This window comes from Amblyraja radiata, chromosome 1, assembly GCF_010909765.2.
Source record: "Amblyraja radiata isolate CabotCenter1 chromosome 1, sAmbRad1.1.pri, whole genome shotgun sequence".
NCBI lineage: Eukaryota > Metazoa > Chordata > Chondrichthyes > Rajiformes > Rajidae > Amblyraja > Amblyraja radiata.
In genome coordinates this window covers 99,971,617-99,996,305 of record NC_045956.1, presented here as the reverse complement: position 1 = coordinate 99,996,305, position 24,689 = coordinate 99,971,617, and the positions used below count along the sequence as shown (strand labels likewise).

Sequence of the window (24,689 nt, the reverse complement as noted above, 5' to 3'; positions counted from 1 at the left end):
GAATGGAGCAGCTGGGCTTGTACACTCTGGAGTTTAGAAGGATGAGAGGGTATCTCATTGAAACATATAAGATTGTTAAGGGCTTGGACGGGGTCAAGGAAAGAGCGTTCACGTCGCGGCCCTGTTTCAACCAATCTTTCCACCACCACGCACAAGACGCACAAGAAGCGCAAGACAGACACCATTGTGCAGATGCCGAGAAGTGTGTTCAGCTCTGGCTGAACAACTTCTAATCTTGTGTGTGGACTCGATAAGAAGAAGAAGGGCTTGGACACACTAGAGGCAGGAAACATGTTCCCTATGTTGGGGGAGTCCAGAACCAGGGACCACAGTTTAAGAATAAGGAGTAAGCCATTTAGAACGGAGATGAGGAAACACTTTTTCTCACAGAGAGTGGTGAGTGTGGAATTCTCTGCCTCAGAGGGCGGTGGAGGCAGGTTCTCTGGATGCTTTCAAGAGAGGGCTAGATAGGGCTCTTAAAAATAGCGGAGTCAGGGGATATGGGGAGAAGCAGGAACGGGGTACTGATTGGGGATGATCAGCCATGATCACATTGAATGGCGGTGCTGGCTCGAAGGGCTGAATGGCCTACTCCTGCACCTATTGCCTATTGTGACCATGGGCGAACATTGGGGAACATCAGCGAGGAGGTTGACTTTGGTTCCTTCCCTCACAGTGGGGAACTTTAGTGCCGTTGTGGGGATGTTTGTGTTGTGGACTACTCAATTCTGTGTTTTGTGTTTTTTTTATTTGTATGACTGTAAGGAAAATAGTATTTCGTTGTCTCTTAATTGAAGACAATGACAATAAATTGAATCCAAATCCAAATCCAATGACGATGCAATGCACCAGGAAGACCTGGATGGAGGGAAGTGACAAGTTTGAGAGAATCCTCGTGGACAAGCTCAATCTAATAAAACATATAAATTTCTTAAAGGATTAAACAGGCTAGATGCAGGAAAAAAATTCCCGATGTTGGGGAGTCCAGAACCAGGGGTCACAGTTTAAGAATAAGGGGTAGACCATTTAGAATTGAGAAGAGGAAAAACTTCTTCACCCAGAGAATTGTGAATCTGTGGAATTCTCTGCCACAGAAGGCAGTGGAGGCCAATTCACTGGATGTTTTCAAGAGAGAGATTTAACTCTCTTAACTGAAGGCTAAAGGAATCAAGGGATATGGGGAAAAAGTAGGAACGGGGTACTGATTTTAGACTGTGACCCCTTGTCCTGGACTTCCCCAACACTCCAATCTTCCTGCATCTAGCCTGTCCAACCCCTTAAGAATTTTGTAAGTTTCTATAAGATCCCCCCTCAATCTTCTAAATTCTAGCGAGTACAAGCCGAGTCTATCCAGTCTTTCTTCATATGAAAGTCCTGACATCCCAGGAATCAGTCTGGTGAACCTTCTCTGTACTCCCTCTATGGCAATAATGTCTTTCCTCAGATTTGGAGACCAAAACTGTACACAATACTCCAGGTGTGGTCTCACCAATACCCTGTACAACTGCATAAGATGATATCTTATGCAAGATTATCTATTTACTTACACAGTATTTTGTTGTTGTGAAGTAAAAATGTAACTAAAATTTAAAAAAGCAGGATGTCGTAACATTGCCCTCTAGTGGCTAGTGTTGCTCCAGATACAAACATACCCTGCACCATCAGCCACCAATGATAAAGGTTCATGGCAAGATCTTGGAAAATGTAGTTCTACACATGGGGTAAAGTTCATTTTATCTATCCTACCTTTACCACTAATATCAGTACATTATTTATTTATTTCACTTGGGAACATATCTATTAATTCAAAGAAATTCAACATAGAATAGTGTCCTTTATAGTTTATGTGTAAATCAAAACATTTTTACATTCAGCAGTACCAAATTTGTGGGCTGGAAAGGATTTTCAGCAAAAAAAATCTGATTTCATGGTGTGTACCAGAAATAGTTCTGTCGATACATAGAGTCATAGAGTGATATAGTGCGGAAACAGGCCCATCGACCCAATTTGCCCACACCGGCCAACATGTCCCAGCTACACTAGTCCTACCTGCCTGTGTTTGGTCCATATCCCTCCAAACCTGTCCTATCCATTTACCTGTCTATCTGCTTCTTAAATGTTGGGATAGTCCCAGCCTCAACTACCTCCTCTGGCAGCTTGTTCCATACACATACCATCCTTTGTATGAAAAAGTTATCCCTCAGATTCCTATTAAATCTTTCCCCCTTCATCTTAAATCTAACTTCTCTAGTTCTTGATTCCCTATACTCTGGACAAAGTTACCCCTCAGATTCCTATTAAATCTTTTCCCTTTCACCTTAAACCTATGTCCTCGGTTCACCTACAGTTTCACTGCAACATGACCTCTCAACTTCTATATTATACTTCATGGTTAATTTTCCACCAGAAATAGTCTGTCGATACACTTAAAATTTATGAAATACTTTTGCTGAAGGAAAGAACATGAAGCTTCCTTTTTAAAACTTGTAGGAGGTCTTGCCAAACTTTTCTTTCATCCTTTAGGAATTTAGGACAGCACAACGGCACAGCAGGTAGAGCTGTTGGATCACAGCGCTCGAAATCTAGGCTCGATCCTGACTTCTGGTGCTGTCTGCGTGGAGTTTGCAAGTTCTCCCTGTGACCATGTGGGTTTCCTCTGGCTGCTTCAATTACTCCCCACTAATGCGTATGGAGTAGACGAGAAAATGGGGTAACATAGAACTAGTATGAATGGGTGATCAACGGTTGGCGTAGACTAAGTAGGTGTATGGGCCTGTTTCCATGTTTTATATCTAAACTAAACTCAACTAAACTTAATTGCAATCCATTAAAGTAGCAGAAATATTGGCTGCAACCTTCCCTCCATTGATGAACTGTACACTGCAAGGGCCAGGACGCGGGCGGGTAAGATCATCTCTGACCCCTCTCACCCTGGCCACAAACTCTTTGAATCACTTCCCTCTGTCCGGATTGTCAAAGCTGCCACGGCCAGACATAAAAACAGTTTTTATCCAAGAGTAGTTGCTCTACGCAACAGCCAAAAATCTGTAGCCTCCCTTTGATCTGGTATTTTGTTGGTTCACATGCTTGATCAATGGAGATTTATCATTAATGTTTTATTATTATTAATGTTTAGTGTTTTCTGAGTCATTCGTAACTGTCACTGTATGTTATGTTGTTACTTGTGGGCAGAGCACCAAGGCAAATTCCTTGTATGTGAATACTTGGCCAATAAACTTACTTACTTACTTAAACTAAACCCGGGTTCAATCCTGACATCAGGTACTGTCTGTGTGGAGTTTGCACGCTCTCCCTGTGACCTCATGGGTTTTCTCCAGCAGCTCCGGTGCCTTCCATATTGAAGGTTAATTAGCTTCTCAAAATTGTCCATAGTGTACAGGGAATGAATGTGAATGTAGGATAGCATAGAACTTGTGAAGGATTGATAGATGGTCGGCGTGGACTTGGTGGTCGAAGGCTGTTTCCATGCTGTATCGTTCAATCAAAACAAAAATTTCATAAGGAGAGCATCTTTTTTTCCATGTTAAAATGCAATTGGTCGTTATAGCATGGAACATTTTCAAGAGCTCTCAGTCTTTATTCAATCTCATGTTATCTGAATACAGTCAACGATCATGGGCTGGTAGTTTCAAAAAGTGTCAGCCGTAGGTCAAACATGGAGTCATCAAGTTCAAAGAACAATCATAGAATTGTACAAAACAGAAAGAGATCCTTCGGCTCATTTTATCCAAGGTGACCATCATCAATATGAGATAGACACAAAAAGCTGGAGTAACTCAGCGGCCAGGCAGCATATCTGGAGAGAATGCAGATGCAGGAAGATTGTTCCCGATGTTGGGGAAGTCCAGAACAAGGGGTCACAGTTTAAGGATAAGGGGGAAATCTTTTAGGACCGAGATGAGAAAAAAAAATTTCACACAGAGAGTGGTGAATCTGTGGAATTCTCTGCCACAGAAGGTAGTCGAGGCCAGTTCATTGGCTATATTTAAGAGGGAGTTAGATGTGGCCCTTGTGGCTAAATGGATCAGGGGGTATGGAGAGAAGGCAGGTACAGGATACTGAGTTGGATGATCAGCCATGATCATATTGAATGGCGGTGCAGGCTCGAAGGGCCGAATGGCCTACTCTTGCACCTATTTTCTATGTTTCTATGAGAAGGAATGGGTGATGTTTCGGGATGAGAGTTTTGTAAAGGAATTAATTGATTTAAAGCAAGGGTACGTTGCTTTTATTTAAACTATTTTAATTACTCTTTAAATGTAAACCAATAAAAACAAGTTGCCTTAAATCTGTGCATAATATACTGTAACTTGCTGATTTTCAAAACAAATCTGTTCTTTCATTTTGAAATAAGCACCTTGCTTTTCACAGTTGCTTAAACTTTAGTCAAAATAAATCCACAACAGTAACTATTTTAAAAAGATAATCATAAATTTCCTTTCGTTAGGAACAACAACATAATTTTAAATAAACATCCTCAATGGTTAATTTATATTGTCAGGCATTGTAATACATTATAGAATGTAAAACATAGGACATTGAAAAGTACAACACAAGAACAGGCCCTTTAGCCCACAATGACTGTGCCGAACACGATGACAAATTAAGTTAATCTTGTCTGCTTCCACATGATCCATATACCCCCATTCTTTACATATCCAGGTGTCTATTTCAAAACGTTTTAAACATCACTATCTTATCTGCTTCCTTCACCACCCCTAGCTGTGCATTCCAGGTACCCACCACAGCTGGGTTGTACTGTATATAAAACTTGTCCAGTACATCCCATTTAAACTTTCCTCTTCTGACCTTAAAGCTATGCCCTCTAGTATTTGACATCTCCACCCTGAGATATAGATTTTCACTGTCAACCCTATCTATGCCTCTCATAATTTTATATACTTCTATCAGGACTCCTGTCGCTCTTCAATGCTCCAGAGAAAACAATCCAAGTTTGACCAACTTCTCCTTTTAGTTAATACTATAATACCAGCAGAGATAAGTCACATGAAGTTGTTGAATTCAATATTGAATCCAGAAGGTTGGACATGCCCAGGCACTGGTCCAGCCCCTCCTGAAAAAACCTAACCTAGACCCCACCTTGCTTAGCAACGACAGACCTATTTCCAAACTGCCTTTCCTTTCAAAAGTCCTGGAAAAGGTATTTTTAAATCAACTAATGCCTTACCTACACCAAAATACCGTCCTGAAAATTTTCCAATCCGGTTTCAGGGCTCACCACAGCACAGTCTGCCTTGTTGAAGGTACATAACGACCTGCTTCTCACCGTTGACTCGGGCGACTGTGCAATCCTGCTCCTTCTCGACCTCAGCGCAGCATTTGATATAGAGGACCACACCATCCTAATTGACCGTCTCCGGTACGGGGTTGGTATTGATGGCACTGCCCCGAGCTGGTTCGTCTCCTACCTCAAAGATAGGAGTTTCTCTACAAACATAGGCAACTCTTTCACCTCCCCAGCTAGCCTTTGCTGCGAGGTTCCACAAGGCTCCATCCTAGGCCCCATTCTCTTCTTCCTGTATATGCTCCCCTTAGGCCAAGTCATTCAAAGGCACGGCATTTCCTTCCACTACTATGCAGACGATAGACAGCTCTATCTCCCCCTGAAACCCAACAACCGATCAAATCTACTCAGCCTTATGCACTGCCTCGAGGATATAAAGTGTTGGATGGCCCAGAACTTCCTCCAACTAAACAAGAGCAAGTCTGAGGTCATCCTACTCGGTCCCTCGGACTCCATCTAAACTATAGCAGGCAGCCTTGAAAGCCTTACCCCCTTAAACCTCACGTCAAAAACCTTGGCGTGATATTTGACTCCGCGTTGAAGTTTGACAAACAAGTCAAAGCCGTGGTAAAAGCTAGCTTCTTCCAGCTTTGCACGATAGCTAAAATTCAGATTCAGATTCAGATTATTTAATGACCACACAGTCAAGCTGGTGGAGTTCATATTCAGTACAGGATGTTATACAATAGGCTGATTCCCATCAAACATAACATAAAACACAAACAACATACAGTATACAGTACATGCACGAGGTGGCTTTGTGATATTATCATAGAGTGTTCAGAGTTCGAATTGCATATGGATAGAAACTGTTTTTAAATTGTGATGTTTTGGCAGGCAGTGAGCTGTAGCGCCTTCCTGAGGGCAGCAGGTGGAAGATGTGGTGAGCTGGGTGGGAGGGATCAGAAATGATTTTCTTCACCCTTGACACGGACCGTTTGAGATTGAGTGATTCTATTGATGGGAGGGGAGTGCTGATGATTTTGGATGCTTTGTTGACAATGCGCTGTAGTTTATTACGGGAGTGAGTGTCTAAACTGCTGTACCAAACTGTTATTGATGAAGTGAGCATGCTTTGGATGATGGCTGTGTAAAATCAGATTAGGAGATGTTTCCTCACTCTGAACTTCTTGAGCTGACGGAGAAAGAAGAGTCTTTGGTAAAATAAAACCATTCCTCCAATTTGACGACCTCAAAAAGATCATCCACTCATTTATCTCCTCCCGCCTTGATTACTGCAACTCCCTTTACACTGCATCAGCCAATCATCCCTGTCCCGCCTGCAATTGGTCCAAAACGCCGCAGCGAGACTTCTGACGGGCACGCCAAAAAGGGACCACATGACCCCGATTCTGGCCTCTCTCCACTGGCTCCCAGTGCGGTTCAGAATCAATTTCAAGCTCCTCCTTTATGTATACAAAGCCCTTAACGGGCTTGCCCCCACCTACATCAGAAATCTGCTAACCAACCATACTACCTCCAGGTCCCTCAGGTCGGCCGACTTGGGGTTACTGACCATCCCGCGGTCCAGGCATAAGCTCAGGGGCAACCGCGCTTTTGCGGTTGCAGCACCTAGACTATGGAACAGCATCCCTCTTTCCATCAGAACTGCCCCCTCCATCAACTTTTTTAAGTCTAGACTTAAAAGTTATTTCTACTCGCAAGAGTTTCTTGAGGTCCTCTGAGGGAGAGCTGTATGTATGTATTTATATATGTATTGTTAGATCTATGTACCACTGTTTGTAGCACGTTAGTACCTGCACTGATATAAAGCACTTTGGTCAACGAGAGTTTTTTTTAAATGTGCTATAGAAATAAAATTGACTTGACTTGACTGTTCCTCAAGCTTGCAATGGCCCTCATAGTGACAGTACAGGAAGCCACAATCCGATAGATCAGGGAGGGGTGTGTTGAGGAATTAAAGTGAAAAGCAATGGAAAGCTCAGGATGGCCCCATGTGCTCTTGCTTTCTCCAATGTAGAGGAGACTGCAATGCAGTTACTAAATGCAGTACAGTAGATTGAAAGCAGTGGAAGTGAGTCACTCGGTGCTGCATCGCCTGTATTTGCAAGGGAAAATGCGTTAAGAAAGTGGGTGGTTGGTGGGAAAGAAAGAGGGGTGAGGGGAACACTTCCTGCAAAATGCTGTAAGGCACGAAGAGAAAAAGTTGTGTTTGATGATGGGATCTATTTAAAGGTGATGGAAATTGTGGAGAATGATCTGTTGAATATGGGGGCACTTGTGGGCTGGTATGTGAGGACTTGTGAACTCTATCCTTCTCCTGTTCCAGAGGAGAGGAGTTGAAAGCAGAGGCATGGGAAATGGATGAAATGTGATCAATGACTTTGTTAGCAATGGTAGAGAAGAATCCACACTTTAGGATGAAGGAAAACATTTCAGAAACATCAGAATGTCTAATCATCAGAGTAAATGTACTGGAGATTCGGGTACTGAGAGAGTGAACTAGAGTCCTTCCAGGCGGCAGTGTGGGCCGAAAAGTAGGTGAGATAGCTGTGGGAATTGGTAAGCCAATAATGGATATTTGTAGTTAGCATATCTCCTGAGATGGAAACTGAGAATCAGGGATTTAGTAGAATGATGTCACCCTCCCCAACACCTGGCGCCCACCTGTATCTAAGGTCACCAGTACAGATATCAGCTCAGGCTTCCTGAGAGAGAACCCATGAAGAGTGACCCAGCTGGCAGGTGTATTCACAAACATCTTTAACCTCTCATGTTTTAAGGATTAATTCTTGATCTTCCAACTTACCTTGTTGTGACCCTTGCTGTCTTTTTTTCCACCTGTACTTTCTTTGCAGCTGTTACATGATATTCTGCACTCTGTTTATTTTCTCTTTTGCACTGCCTGGTGTACTCGTAAATGACATGATAGCACGTAAAACAACATTTTTTTCACTGTATCTCGGTACGTGACAATAATAAACCAGTACCAATACCATAATCAATTGGACCATGTTAATGATGAGAGCAGGTTGGAAATTGACAGCAACGGTAATGGGATTATTGAATTCTGCACGAGGCAGCACTAATGTGATCTTTGATTTACACGAAAAGGAGTGGGCCCATGCTGGAATAAAGCAAAGTCCCACATATCCCACAAAAAGACAAGCATTGCCCACAGCCACACTTTTGATCTGGACAAAGTAAATAGAGTTGAAGGAGAAGCTAGTCAATGAGAGAGCTGGCTTCTGTATTACTTGCATAAACTTTAATCGAAAAATGTTCTATTTAATGCAGTTTTAATCATTAAGCCTGGAAACTCGAGACACCTCCAGTTTTACATTAACACATGTTATTCTAATCATACAAAAATTCAAGGATTTTGCAATACTAAATTGAACTGTATTTCCTCTGTCACTTTTACTTCCAGTTCTGTTTTTCTTCCAGTTTTGCCTCTGTGACACATTTTAGTTTAGTTTAGTTTAGAGACTTTATTCTGCAAATGATTTCAGAAAGTAGAAATTACGAAAGCAGGTGTTCATATTTTTGACAATGTGTTCAATTTATTTGGCTCTCGGTTCTGTACAAGCCACAAAAAATTAAATACAAAAATATTGCAGAAACTAATTCACATTACATTAGCAATAGTTTCAGCCCAGTGGTTTTTACAGATTTTTTTATGTTGCAACAGTGTGTTGGAAACGTTGTCATTTCCTGTCTGAAATATGAAGCCACAGACGGACTGTTTTGCAGCAGTTTGTAGCTGCTGTTATGGAGAATTAGTTCAAAGTCGGTAACTGGGGTAAGAATCCAAATCTTTGTAATAGTTTGCAATTTGTTCGGGTTGGTTCTTCTTAAAGGCATGGATCAAAAGTAATCTTCAATTAGTTGCAGAGGAAAGTAAGAATTATGGAACAGAAATGCATATTTCTGTGTCCGATAAAGAATGAAAAATCACAATCTGAGCTGAAAGCTGGGGATTTATCCACTGTAGTTTTTATGTTATATACATGCTGGAGGTTCCTAATTTATTTTCATTAACAATTTTGCAAATCGCCTATTTATCTGTAGAAGTGCTGTGATGCGCGTCAACTTAAGGCATTATCGGGAGCAAACGGGTGTCAGTCAAAGTTAGCCTTGTGAGTGAAGCCCAGACCTTCAAAGTGAAAAACAAAGACAATACAGATGACGAGAAAATACCCCACACCTAGTGAATAAATCTTTAAATGTTAGAGGATAAGTGAGAAATTTCAGACTTTTCCACAGGGGCAAAGGAAAGAGGAGGAAATCATTTCCCTCTCTTCCACATGAACTGGAAGGAAACGTTGGAATAGAATTAGCAAATTCCTGACTGCACAAAGTAAGTGACCCAGGAAGTCGGAGTGAAAACATTATTTAGAGTTTGGTTCTTTTTCTAGTCTGCTCCGTGACCCTTTGACCCGATGACCTTACGTGCAACCCCCATATTAACTTTTTGGTCACCTCTAATTCTAGCATGAAAGACTTTTGATATGTTTATCAGTATGGGTGTTAATCTAAACTCAGGAGCAGCAAAATGTTACCAGGAAGTCCTCCTTATTCTATGAAAGCAAGAAAAATGTGATGTTCAAACTGTAAATCATTGCATCAAATTTCATCACTTGGCTTCTAGAAACATGTGCTTAAAAAAAACTATTCTGCTTATAAGCATTTAGGTTATAATCAGTGCTGCTCTATCATGCTCCATTCCTTGGTTCTTTGTCTCCTATAAGCCCTGTCCCACGGTACGAGTTCATTCCAAGAGCTCTCCCGAGTTTAAAAAAATCAAACTCGTGGTAAGCACGGAGAATGAACGTAGACGGTATGTCGGAGCTCGGGGACGTCTCTTAGCGCTAACGGCAGGTACTCGGGAAGACTCGCTAACGGCAGGTAAGCACGGGAAGACTCGTGAAGATTTTTCAACATGATGAAAAATGTCCACGAGAGCCCCTAGTACTGACGCGTGGCCATTACCGTAAATCTCCGAGTTCGATTCAGGGCAAACTCGGGAGAACTCTTAGAATGAACTCGTACCGTGGGACAGGGCTTTATGTCTCCTAGGCAGAAGACTGAACAACATTCAAGTGGATTAATTGTTCCTAAATGCCACCAAGCTTCTTGAATGTTTTTTGCCTTCATTGAAACAAATGGAAAATATTCCAGCACATTACTTCCTACAGAAAGTTGGAAGACTTTGGTAAGGCATAAATACGAGTCACACAGCAACAATAACTGGCTCTAGCCTGCTCTTGGTGGTGTTAACTTTAATACTGGTAATCCTGTTAAATGTCAAAGAGAGATAGTTGTTCTAATTGGAGATGATAATCGCCTGGCATTTGTGTGGCACAAATTGCACAATTTTTTATCTGTGCAGGCAGAAGCTCCTTCAATATCTGAGGTGTGCAATTCAAACTGAACATTGTGCTCCCACCTGACCTATGACAGAGGGAAGATTAATGAAAAATAATTTTAAAATCAAGTTATAATCATTAATTCTAGCGCTTTAAATGGTATCTAAGCCTATGTAAATTTATTGCTGTGAAATATTTCTCTGACTTCAAAATGTCTTTAAGAGGTTAAATAACTTCTGTATGGTTTTATATGCTATTCTCTTCACCTTTGAAAATTCAATGAAGGATGCTAACATTAAAATACTAACTTCTCTTTGATTGTTTCATTGAAGAGCCACTATTAAATTAGAGTGATATGTCTCGTGCTTCACATTGTGTAACTGAACACTAAGTGGCCTCAAAATGGAGGCAAAAATATGGTAGAAATAATGTAATGGCCACATTCTCCTCATATATTCACTGCTATATCCAAAGAAGAAATACTCCACAGGCACTAAAGTATAACCATTTGTTAATTTTTCATACTAAGGGTTTATTAAGAAGCAGGCACAAGGAACTGCAGATTCTGGAATCTTGCAGGAATTCTGGAATCTTCTGGAACAAAGTGCTGGAGTAACTCATTGGGTCAGGCAGCATCTCTGTGGGACATGGATGTAGGGTTTAGTGACGGTTAAGATGTAACTCCTTTACCATTTCCCTCTAATTTCAAAATGGCTTTAAAATAATATGTATGATAAATTTATCTATGATTAAATAACTTTTGTTTAAGTCATGAATGTAGGTCAGTCTTTCTTTATTTCTTATCCTTGGGTCAGATATCTAGCATTTGAGCATGTAAATACAATTCCTATGTGAAATGAGTTTCTTGAGAAAGAGGAAGTATTTTTTTCATTTTTTACTGACATTGCCATCTATTTTGAATTCTTCCCTTTTTGAACATCTGTGGTAAGGTAAAAAAAAAAAATGCTTTTCTGGACTCTTCATGAAATGTCTGAGCAAAAGTTAAATGTTTTATCTGTCATTTTTATTGGAATATTCAATATATTACTACATTCTGTTAATATTGACGGCTAACTTTCAAATAAATTAATCCTTTTGGAAAGTAGGTTTACCCTTTTTGCTAAATGTATTTGATTATTTTAGATATCAAAGATATTTTAGATCAAAGAAAGATTCCTTACAATAAGACTTATTTGCATTTAGAGTCTTTTGTAATCATGTGGTTTATACCAGTAAGATCCCGGGTGCAAATGGTGACCAAAAGTCCCGCTGGGCAACCTAAAAGCTGTGCCCTTTTGCCCGGCTTGGCAAGCACCCGGGACACCTATCGTTCAACTCCGAGAGGGCCCTCCTCTCTATCTCTTTCTCTGTCACTCTCCGCCTCCGCCCACCATCCGTATCCGTGTCCGGGCCGCCGGTTCTCCGCTCCCCGCCTGCTCCTCATCTGCCGGCATGGCCGGCGCCTTGCACATGCGCACTGCCACGCCCTGCACATGCACACTGCCTCGGCAACTGGTCGGCGCCGGGCACTTTCTCCCTCCGTTTGCATTGTGGGAGATCTGGCCGCCATTGCTGTCCCGTCTCCGCCTCGCCACGACCGCTGAAAACCAACGCAGAATCACTCCCTGGAGCTGGAGTAACTTTTGCTTCTTGGTTTCCTGGTCCTCCAAAAATATTCCAAGTGTAAAGCGGCCTTTTCACGGGGCGAGTTGACGCAAGATGTCACCAGAGTGAAGAGGTCGTGGTCCAGCACGAATCTCGCACGATATAACGGCAGTAGATAAAGAGTTCCCACGGTACTCGGCATTTCTGTTATTTGTGCGAGTGACTTGTCCGTTTCCCGAGCTTTCCCGTTAAATTTTGAATGAACATCGTGAACTACACGTGACACAAATGATGTAACTTTTTTTTTCACACACTATATATATCCTCCCTTGGTTGAATTGGCTCATTTGGAGACATATTTTACTGTGTATGTGGGAGACACAGATGGACTGAGCACAGTACCTCGGTCTTACTGTGTGTGGGAGAGGGGGAGAAAGAGACGTACACTCACAGAGGCAGAGTCTCTCAGCCTGTGTAAGAGGGAGGGAGAGAGAGAGAGGCACACACAAGGTGGATGTGAAATCTCACCTGCCTGTTTCAGTGACAGACACCCGCCGTCAGTAAATGAAGACACCCCCATCTGTCTCCCCCTCCTCTCCCTCGACTCCCCCACCTTTCTCTCCCAACTCCAGTCCCGTCCCGACCCCTGGGAAACTGAATAGAGCAACAGTCAACTGCTGCCTGTGCGCTGATATGACAATAAAGGCTACTTTACTTTACTGAGTTAAAGAGTTCCCACGGTAGACTGTAAAACTGGGACCCTGGTTCTGGACTCCCCCAATACTTCTTCAGACAGCCTAATCGGAATTGAGTCTGAAGATGTGTCTCGTCCCGAAACATCAGCTTTTTTTCTCCAGAGATGCTGCTTGACTCGCTGAGTTACTCCAGCTTTTTGTGTCTGTCTTCGGTTTAAACCAGCATGTGCAGTTCACTCCTTACACGGGTCTCTGTACAACATTGATTGGTAGCGTTCCGGACCCCTGGACCCGAGGACTCCGACCTGTATCTCTCAAAGAAGTACATGTGAAAAATTTCTCACGGACCATAAAAATGCGTAACCTTTCAGTAAAGTCCCTTTTAAAGTCCCTTTTAAAGATTATAGTTATTTTCTTGAATCTCATTAACATAACTCATGAATAAGTTGATGTCCATATGCGGATGCAAATCTTTATTTTTATTTATTTTTTAAATTCAATCCCACATAAGATAATTTTTACTCACCTTCTGTTCCCTCTGTCCAGCTTCCGGGTTCACCGTTCGCAGGAGTTCCCACGGTACCCGCAAGAGTTATTACGGATATCGCACTGACCACTATGTTCATATAATGTTGCAATACTCAACCACAAGTGTACAAGTCAATCTTGGAGAAATTCAAACTTTCTTGAATTTTCTCCCGAGTGACCAAGTTACACGATGACCTGCCGTTAGCGCTACGGTGGTCCACGGTGGTCCACGAATGCCGCACTGTTATCGCACGAGGTTCCCACGATGTTAAACTCCGGTTAACTCTTGCGTCAAGTCGCCCCGTGAAAAGGCCGCTTCATTTAAACTGGAGTGTACCCTCCACCACCAAACTCCAAACTCTGAAAAATAACAGCCTATTGCACTTTATCTGTTTATTTATTGTGTATATATATATGGTCTATGGTATATAGACACACTGAACTTTTATCTCTTGTTCGGTATTATGTTTACATATTCTGTTGTGCTGCAGCAAGCAAGAATTTCATTGTCCTATCTGGGACACATGACAATAAAACTCTCTTGACTCTTGACTTGGACTTAAGCAAAAAAGGGTTCATGGGGAAAAAAGAGCTACCTTAAATTTAGTTGCGTCTGGTTGGGTAACTATGGTAGGGTGAAGACTATTCCATGCTTTAATTGTGCGGTGGAACTCCATGGAGTAGCCAGCATCTCTGGATAGAAGAAATTGGGTGACGTTTCGGGTAGAGACCCTTCTTTAGATTTCCTTTGGTTTTAGTGTAGATACAGCGTGGAAACAGGCCCTTCGGCCCACGGACTCTACGCCGACCACCGATCACCCGTACACTAGTTCTATCCCACACATTAGTGACGCAAGTCAAGAGTCAAGAGTGTTTTATTCTCTCACGTCCCAGTTAGAACAATGAAATCCCTACTTGCAGCAGCACAACAGAATATGTAAACATAGTACTCTGCAAACAATGTTTTAAATGAGAAAACAGTGTATATTTATATATAAATATATAACTATATAAATATATATATGTGTGTGTGTGTATGTGTATAATATATATACCCACACACACACACACACAATTTCCCTCCTGGGATTAATAAAGTTCTATCGTATAGTATCGTGTGTGTAAGAAGGAACTGCAGATGCTAGTTTAAACTGAAGATAGACACAAAAAGCTGGAGTAACTCAACAGGGTAGAAACTATCTCTGGACAAAAGGAAAATATTACGTTTTGGGTTGGGTCTGAAAAAGGTTCCTGCACACCTTTGGAATGTGGACGGAAACAAGAGCACCCGGGGAAAACCCATGCGATCAAAGGGAAAAGGAGCAAACTCCATACAGACAGCACCCATATTCAGGATCAATTCCGGGTTTTTGGCACATAGGCAGCAACTTTATGGCCAATGTACTGCCCCATAATCTTGAACTGAATTAAAACATACAGTAGCTGTAATGGGGGACATAGCGTCACTTAGAGATTTAAGACTGAAAATTGATTTTTTCATTTTTTTAGTAACCAAAGTTATCACCGTATAATTTTTTGTGTGTTGGGAAACAAACTATAGTGGCAGAGCTGGTGGACTTGCTGCCTCACACGCCAGAGATCCGTGTTCGATCCTGTCCTCGGGCTCTGTCTGTGTTGAATTTGCACATTCTCCCTGCAAGCGTGTGGGTTTCCTCCCACATCCCAAAGATGCATTGGCTTTGTAGGTTAACTTGTCTCTGTAAAATTGTCCCTAATGTGTAGGGAGTGGGTGAGGAAAGTGGGATAACAGAACTTGTGTGAATGGGTAGACAAAAATGCTGGAGAAACTCAGCGGGTGAGGCAGCATCTATGTGTGGCTGGGTTCAGCTACAACTCAATAATCAAGTTTCCTGATGACACTGTGGTGGTGGGCCTGCTCTCAGACAACGATGAGAAGGCCTACCGGGAGGAGGTGGCTGATCTAGCACTCTGGTGTCAGGACAACAGCCTCCTCTTGAACATCAAAAAAACTAAGGAGCTGATCGTGGACTTTAGGAGGGCACATCATCTGAGGACGTACACACCATTGAGGATAAATGGGTATACTGTGGATAGGGTGAGCTGTTTTAAATATCTGGGAGTCCACATCTCTGAGGATATGACATAGACATCACACGCCACAGCACCCGTGAGTAAGGCAAGGCAGCGCCTTTACCACCTCAGGCAATTGAGGAAATTCAGAGTGTCTCCGAGGATCTGCCAGTGCTTCTACTCAGCGGCTGTGGAAAGCATCTTGTCCGGAAATATTACCATCTGGTTTGGGAATTGCTCTGCCCAGGACAAGAAGGCTCTGCAGAGAGTAGTGCATTCGGCCGAACGCACTATGGGAACTTCACTCGCCCCCCTGCAGGAACTATACATCAGGAGGTGCAACTCCAGAGCCAATAAAATCATGGGAGACCCCTTCCACCCCTGCAACGGACTGTTCCAGCTGCTACGGTCAGGCAAACGCCTCTGTTGCCATGCTGTGAGAACGGAGAGGTTGAGATTGAGTTTCTTCCCAGAGGCCATTCGGACTGTAAACTCCTATCTCACCAGGGACTAACTTTACTCAACCTTTTTCCTTCCGCCCACAATATTTAATATGTAAAAGAATATGTGATTCTGTTTGTAGTTTGTTTGGTTGTTTCTTTGTTTGTCTTTTTGCACAAAGTCCGCGAGCATTGCCACTTTTCATTTCATTGCACATCTCTTATGTGTATGTGACGAATAAACTTGACTTGACTTGGAGCGAAGGAAATAGGCGACGTTTCGGGTAGAGACCCTTCTTCAGACTGATGTGAGGGTGGGGGGGGGGGGGGGCGGGAAAAAGAAAGGAAGTGGCAGAGACAGTGGGCTGAGGGAGAGCTGGGACGAGGGGAGGTAAAGCGACGTGTAACATTTCCTGCGGTTGCAAGGGAAAGTGCCAGGAGAGGAGGTGGTTTGGGTGGGAAGGGACAAATTGACCAGGGAGTTACAGAGGGAGCGGTCTCTGCGGAAAGCCGACAGGAGAGGAGATGGGAAGATATGGCCAGTGGTGGGATCCCGTCGGTAGACAAAAAAGCTGGAGAAAATCAGCGGGTGAGGAAGATGGAATAGGCGACGTTTCAGGTCGAGACCCTTCTTCAGACTGGTGGGGGGCAAGAAAAAGAAAGGAAGAGGCGGAGACAGTAGGCAGTGGGAGCGCTGGGAATGGGAGGGGAAGGAGGGAGAAAGCAAGGATTACCTGAAATTGGAGAAGCCAATGTTCATACCAATGGGGCGTAAACTACCCAAGCGAAATACGAGATGCTGTTCCTCCAATTTGCGGTGGGCCTCACTCTGGCCCTGGAGGAGGCCCAAGACAGAAAGGTCGGATTTGGAATGGGAGGGGGAGTTGAAGTGCTGAGCCACCGGGAGATCAGGTTGGTTATTGCGAACTGAGTGGAGGTGTTGTGCGAAGCGATCGCCAAGCCCACGCTTGGTCTCACCGAGGTTGATCATACGCTGAATAATCCAACCATATTTTTGTTTGGAAGTGGAAGGAAATAATAGAAATTGCATTCATTGCAACGTGTAAAAAGAGTTGAGATACTGTCTATACTGTATTATAATTTTGCTGCATATCATTGTGGTATATATCATGTCTTGATTGGTGAATATGTTTAGTTTGTGACTTTGAAGCAGAAATAATATGTGAATGCTTCATTGAGCATAATTCTCACTGGTAACTACGCACTTCGTCCAAGCACATTATCACACGCGTCATGCAAGCCGTCTTAAATGACGTGGTAAACCTAAACTGTCATTTGACAACCTAAAAAGCTGCCTAGGTTGCCCGGCTGGAAACAAAAAAAAAGTTAAGTGAGAACCCTATAACGTATCTAACCAAAGAACAGTACGTAATGTTGGCTGGATGCAAATTGGTCAAATGAGCATAACACATTGAGTTGGTTTGCTGCCTAGATTGAAATCAAGCACAAAACTGGACCTAGGGTTGAGATTTTTGATTGGAGAAAGGCTAACTTTGAGGAGATGCGAAAGGATTTAAAAGGAGTAAATTGGGACAGTTTGTTTTATGGGAAAGATGTGGAAGAGAAATGGAGTACATTTAAAGGTGAAATTTTAAGAGTACAGAATCTTTAGGTCCCTGTTCGGTTGAAAGGAAATCGTAAAAATTGTAAAGAGCCATGGTTTTCAAGGGAAATTGGACACTTGGTTCGGAAAAAGAGGGAGATCTACAATAGTTATAGGCAGAATGGAGTAAATGAGGTGCTTGAGGAGTATAAAGAATGTAAAAAGAATCTTAAGAAAGAAATTAGAAAAGCTAAAAGAAGATATGAGGTTGCTTTGGCAAGTAAGGTAAAAGTAAATCCGAAGGGTTTCTACCGCTATATTAATAGCAAAAGGATAACGAGGGATAAAATTGGTCCATTAGAGAGTCAGAGTGGCCAACTATCTGCAGAGCCAAAAGAGATGGGGGAGATATTGAACAGTTTCTTTTCTTCGGTATTCACCAAGGAGAAGGATATTGAATTATGTGAGGTAAGGGAAACAAGTAGAGTAGCTATGGAAACTATGAGGATCAAAGAAGAGGAAGTACTGACACCTTTGAGAAATATAAAAGTGGATAAGTCTCCAGGTCCGGACAGGATATTCCCTAGGACATTGAGGGAAGTTAGTGTAGAAATAGCAGGGGCTATGGCAGAAATATTTCAAATGTCATTAGAAACGGGAATAGTGCCGGAGGATTGGCGTACTGCGCATGTTGTTCCATTGTTTAAAAAGGGGTCTAAGAGTAAACCTAGCAATTATAGACCTGTTAGTTTGATGTCAGTGGTGGGCAAATTAATGGAAAGAATACTTAGAGATAATATATATAAGCATCTGGATAAACAGGGTCTGATTAGTAACAGTCAACATGGATTTGTGCCTGGAAGGTCATGTTTAACTAATCTTCTTGAATTTTTTGAAGATGTTACTCGGGAAATTGATGAGGGTAAAGCAGTGGATGTTGTGTATATGGACTTCAGTAATGCCTTTGACAAGGTTCCTCATGGAAGGTTGGTTAAGAAGGTTCAATGGTTGGGTATTAATGGTGGAGTAGCAAGATGGATTCAACAGTGGCTGAATGGGAGATGCCAGAGAGTAATGGTGGATGGTTGTTTGTCAGGTTGGAGGCCAGTGACGAGTGGGGTGCCACAGGGATCTGTGTTGGGTCCACTGTTGTTTGTCATGTACATCAATGATCTGGACGATGGTGTGGTAAATTGGATTAGTAAGTATGCAGATGATACTAAGATAGGTGGGGTTGCGGGTAATGAAGTAGAGTTTCAAAGTCTACAGAGAGATTTATGCCAGTTGGAAGAGTGGGCTGAAAGATGGCAGATGGAGTTTAATGCTGATAAGTGTGAGGTGCTACATCTTGGCAGGACAAATCAAAATAGGACGTACATGGTAAATGGTAGGGAATTGAAGAATGTAGGTGAACAGAGGGATCTGGGAATAACTGTGCACAGTTCCCTGAAAGTGGAATCTCATGTAGATAGGGTGGTAAAGAAAGCTTTTGGTGTGCTGGCCTTTATAAATCAGAGCATTGAGTATAGAAGTTGGGATGTAATGTTAAAATTGTACAAGGCATTGGTGAGGCCAATTCTGGAGTATGGTGTACAATTTTGGTCGCCTAATTATAGGAAGGATGTCAACAAAATAGAGAGAGTACAGAGGAGATTTACTAGAATGTTGCCTGGGTTTCAGCAACTAAGTTACAGAGAAAGGTTGAACAAGTTAGGGCTTTATTCTTTGGAGCGCAGAAGGTTAAGGGGGGACTTGATAGAGGTTTTTAAAATGATGAGAGGGATAGACAGAGTTGACGTGGAAAAGCTTTTCCCACAGAGTAGGGAAGATTCAAACAAGGGGACATGACTTGAGAATTAAGGGACTGAAGTTTAGGGGTAACATGAGGGGGAACTTCTTTACTCAGAGAGTGGTAGCTGTGTGGAATGAGCTTCCAGTGAAGGTGGTGGAGGCAGGTTCGTTTTTATCATTTAAAAATAAATTGGATAGTTATATGGATGGGAAAGGAATGGAGGGTTATGGTCTGAGCGCAGGTATATGGGACTAGGGGAGATTATGTGTTCGGCACGGACTAGAAGGGTCGAGATGGCCTGTTTCCGTGCTGTAATTGTTATATGGTTATATGGTAATGAGCACGAAATTAGTTGCACAGAATAATTCCTCCCTCTTGAAGTATCCATTTGGGCTTCCAAGATGCCAAGTAATTTACTTTTTCCTGCACAGTTTCTAGCATTCTGAATGTTATTCAAGCTGGACTCATTCAGGCAGCTGTGGATTCCATCACATTTCTTATGTGTGCCTTGTCGATGATGGGAAGAATTTGGTGTGTTTGAAGATAGATTACTTTCCATAGATGACGCTGCCCTACCTGCTCTTGTAGCCATTGTTAGTCCAGTTGAGTTTCTGTTCGATGATGATGTCCACGCCCTCCTGCCATCCAGATGTCAAAGCTATGAAAAAGTGAATTAAAAGTGCTTCAGAGTATTAAAAGGAATAATATTCAATAATCTGGAAAATGTGCACCACCAATGTTTAGAGCATACCAGATGAACAAAATGTTATTTTAAATAAGTGGTCATGGCACAGCATATTTGTCACCACTCAAGAAAAAAAAGGATTCAATGTTTTAAAAAAAAATTCAATTGTAATTTTTTTCATCAGAGCTTTCAGTGTGTTCTGACTGAGACCAAAATTTGCATTTATTATTATTATTATTATTATTATTGCATCCAGAATTTTTCACAATATATAACACATATCTCATCTTTTTGAAATGTGCAGGTGGTTTGTTTAGTTTTGTTTATTTTTGTCACGAGTACTGAGGTACAGTGAACAGCTTTTTTTTGCCTGCTATCAGGTCAGAAAAAAAGACTATACATGATTACAATCAAACCGCCCACAGAGCATAAATAAATAATATATGGTACAACATTTAGTGCAAGAGACAGTCCAATTAAAGATAGTTCAAAATCTCCAATGACATAGATGGGAGGTCAGGATCATACTCCAGCTAACGAGAGGACCATTCAGTTACATGATAACAGCTGGAAAGAAACTGTCCCTGAATCTGGAATTATGGGTTTTCAATCTTCTGTATCTCTTGCCTCTTGGTAGTGGGGAGAAGAGGGAGTAATCGAGGTGAGACTGGTCCTTGACGGCGCATCTGTAGAAGTTGATGAGGTTTGCTGGGGACATGCCAAACTTCCTTAGTCTAAGCATTCAATGGTAATTCAAAATGTAAAGTCCTTATTGTTCTAGATGTGTTTTGTTTGGCTTCTGTGTAACCTTTCCACTGTATATTCTTGAATACGGCACCTGGATTGTATCACTTGATGGCATCTACTGTTTGCAGCTCAGCTTTACTCAAGCCTTGATTTGATTATATTGTGTTTTTCTTTCAGCTGTTCTAAATGGATTTCACCTAAGAAATACGTATGTGTTCCAATGTGGGAGAAAAAGAAAACCTAAGAAAGTAACTCATTATGTCGAACACCACGTCCTTCATCGCTTGGATTTCTATTTTTAAAGTAGGTTGTAGTTTGTGTTTTCCTGCAGAAAACAACATTGTGATAAACAATTCATCTTCGTCACTGATAGTTGTTCCAAGCAACTTACGAAAACAGACTAAAATACTGGATTTATCACAAAACAACATCAGGAAGATCCATATCCAGGACTTTGCTTCTCTTGAATGGTTGAGAAGTTTAAACCTGTCCATCAATAGGATCAGCAATGTAGCGAATGCATCCTTCAGGTTTAATCGAAAGCTAGAGTGTTTAGACCTTTCCAGGAATGAACTTTCAAACATTGAATGCCATTTTTTGAATAATATTACATCTCTCAAATATTTCGATATTTCTTCTAATCGTTTTCTGAGCCTAACACTTGGGAAAGCATTTGGGTTCTTGAAAAATCTGGAATATTTAGGGCTAGGCAGTAGGGAAGCAATAAAGTTACAAAAAAATGATCTGAAAGAAATATCAAGGAACCAGTTGCAAGAAGTTTCAATTGGATTAAAATATTTATCAGAATATGAGTTGGGTACTTTACTGGTTTTGAGAACAACAAAACTCCACATAGTTTTGCCATCTGCTGGCACATCGGCTTTACTTAACAAAGTGTTGCATGATGCCTTCACATCTTCTGATACTTTGAAATTATCAAACATTGATTGCTCCCAAACATGCGACAATTATATAAATGGCTTTAAAGCACTAGGGAATGTAAGGATTAGCACGTTGTTGTTGGAAGATCTAACACTGTCATGGCTACAATTCACCAGCATACTTGTGCCTATTTGGGATACAAGGATTAAAAATCTAAGCATTATGAATTTAACATTGAATTGTATAAGATCTGCATTTCAGCACTCAGACAGAGTACTGGAAACACTGATTTTCAGAAGAATTGGAAGCTCTGTATTCTACTCCAAATTATCACTTTATTATGACTTCTTTTTCAAATTAAAGGTAGTAAATCTTACCATTTCTAATTCAGGCATGAACATCATTGCTTGTCCAGAGCAAGGAAATTATTTTAAGTTCATAGACCTTACAGATAATTCAATTACCAGTGATTTTTTTTTTCAAGATTGCAAAACCCTGAATTTGTTGGAGACTCTTATTTTGCAGCAGAACGAGTTGCATCAATTTTACAAATTGAGTACCATGACGCGATATATGAAATCGCTTAAACATTTGGATGCGAGTCAAAACAAACTTACTCTTGATGAGAAGACAAATTGTCTTTGGACTAACAGCTTGAAAAAACTGAACCTGTCTTCAAACAGACTGACAGATTTGATTTTTACATGTTTACCCAGTAACCTTGAAGTCCTTGATGTGGAGAAAAATAATATTTATATTGTGCCCCAAGGGGTAAACAACCTGGAAATGCTGAGGGAATTATACCTTGGCTCTAATAAACTGGTTAGACTTCCTGAATGCAGCAACTTTAGAAATCTTGAGATTTTGTACGTCGAAGGAAATTCATATCAAGAACCTTCCAGTCATTTCCTTCAAAATTGTTCAAGGCTGACAAAACTAAATGCTGCCTCAAACCCATTTGCATGCACCTGTCATCTAAGAGATTTCAGCCGGATTAAGGAAAATACCCAAGTAGAGTTGGTGGGTTGGCCGGAGTCATATCAGTGCATCTACCCAGTGAATCTCAGAGGAACTCTGTTGAAAGATTTTTATTTATCAGAAGTGATGTGCAACCCAGTTCTCTTATTGCTGATTATACTGAGTAGCATTACTGTATTAGCAGTTGTAATGGGATTGACATGTCATTTTTTGGATTTGCCTTGGTATTTGAGGATGATTTATCAATGGACGCAAGTGAAACGAAGGGTGATGAAGACTGACCTCCAGCAATTACATGAAAATTGTGTCTATCATGCTTTTGTGTCCTATAGTGAGCAGGATTCTGGGTGGGTTAAAGAACAACTATTGCCAAACCTGGAAGAGAGAGAAAACCCATTTCGGATCTGTCTCCATGAAAGACATTTTATTCCCGGCAAAGGCATTATTCAAAATATAATCAGTTGTATAGAGAAGAGTTACAAGTCAATATTTATTTTATCACCCAACTTTGTTCAGAGCGAATGGTGTCATTATGAACTTTATTTTGCCCAGCACCGGGTACTAAGTGAACAGTCTAACAACTTGATATTGATTGTTTTAGAACCAATCCCTCAATACATGATCCCATCCAAATATTATAAACTAAAATCACTTATGGCAAAGAAGACATACTTAGAATGGCCTGTGGACAAAAGCAAACAGAGACTATTCTGGGCCAATTTACAGGCAGCAATAGGAATAAAAATAACAGCTGAAACTGAGGAAACGTTACTGTGAATATATTGAGCAATTATATTCCAAGCAACATCTTAAGAATTTTCATTGTCCTCTATTATTAGTTAACTTCATGAAATAATATATTATGTTGTAGAATTATATTGTTGGAGATAATCCAGAGATTACTGATATAAGTACTGCAGAAAAACACTTTCTGCATTGCTTTGACTGCATCCATGAATGGACTTCAGACTGAGAGCAAATAAAAATAAAATAGTAAGATGCAAATCAAGTGAGCAATGCAAGAATGTAGGATAAAGTGCATGGAAGAGATGTGCGAAGGGGAGGGCAGGGTGTGGGTCGTGAAGGTAGAGTTACCTAGTAGGTAAATTAGGCAACAAAGATTCCATTCACCATCAGCAAAGCAAAGGAATTGAAAAACCGTTTTAAGGAAAGGAAAGACATGAAGCATACTGGTTAAGCAACATTCATTTACCCCTGAGATAACATAAGTCGTTATCATTCAGGGCAGGAGATAAACTCCAGAAAACTTGTGGCGGCTATTTGCCAGTATTGGCATGTCCGAGACTTAGAGTGGGAGGACCAGTGTCCAGACCAAGGATGTCTTAGCATATATCAACAATCAGGCTGTGGCAAGACATGGAACGGTAATTACTGGGAAATGATAGATAAACATCTGTCGTTCTGCATCATTGCTAGAACATCGTCTACGCACGCAGGTATGACTAGTTTAATAACCGATAAATTCTTCCGGACTACAGCTTTAGTTATCCTATATTTTTAGTTTTTAAACTATTGTAGTCCATTTATAAGCATTCACATTTTACATTTGCTAGTTGCTTCCCTGATATAAACCCACACAAGTAATATTTTTGAGATACTTAGAATCATATTTCTTGGCTCATGATCATTTACAATATGGTAGCGCGAGTTCATTAGGAATCACAACTGGATTATTATTTTGTTTTCTGAACCAAATTCTTTAGTTGTGTTAGGTAGCATGTGGAGCAGCATCTATTTCAGATTTATGATGTCATGCTCCAGTGAAGGTTGGACAGTTTTCCTGGAACTTGGGTTCGACTTTACGATAACCACACGAATGCCACTGCAGCAAGCCCTGCCGATAGGAATTTACCTTGAATTTGAAAATGAAAGCCAAGCCATACCTGAATCTACGGACGAGGTCAAATTACAATTAAAAAACGATGCAATAATCTTTCTTCCCTAGTTGCTGGGAAGAGCATGATCATTATTTGAATGGATTTGGTGAAAGATTAATTGCTGCAGAGAACCTAATATCCCATCCAATGCTTTTTTTAAATAGTGC

At 41.2% G+C, this 24,689-nt stretch overlaps 1 protein-coding gene across 1 annotated transcript; it reads left to right on the top strand.

The window, feature by feature from the left end:
• Positions 1 to 9,031: 9,031 nt before the first annotated feature.
• LOC116976921 (toll-like receptor 6) lies at positions 9,032 to 24,081 on the top strand. Its single transcript, XM_033026986.1, has 2 exons — positions 9,032 to 9,089; positions 20,942 to 24,081. Exon 2 carries the CDS (start codon positions 21,023 to 21,025, stop codon positions 23,399 to 23,401), a length of 2,379 nt encoding a protein of 792 aa, XP_032882877.1. The 5' UTR covers positions 9,032 to 9,089; positions 20,942 to 21,022; the 3' UTR covers positions 23,402 to 24,081.
• The last annotated feature ends 608 nt before the right edge of the window (positions 24,082 to 24,689 follow it).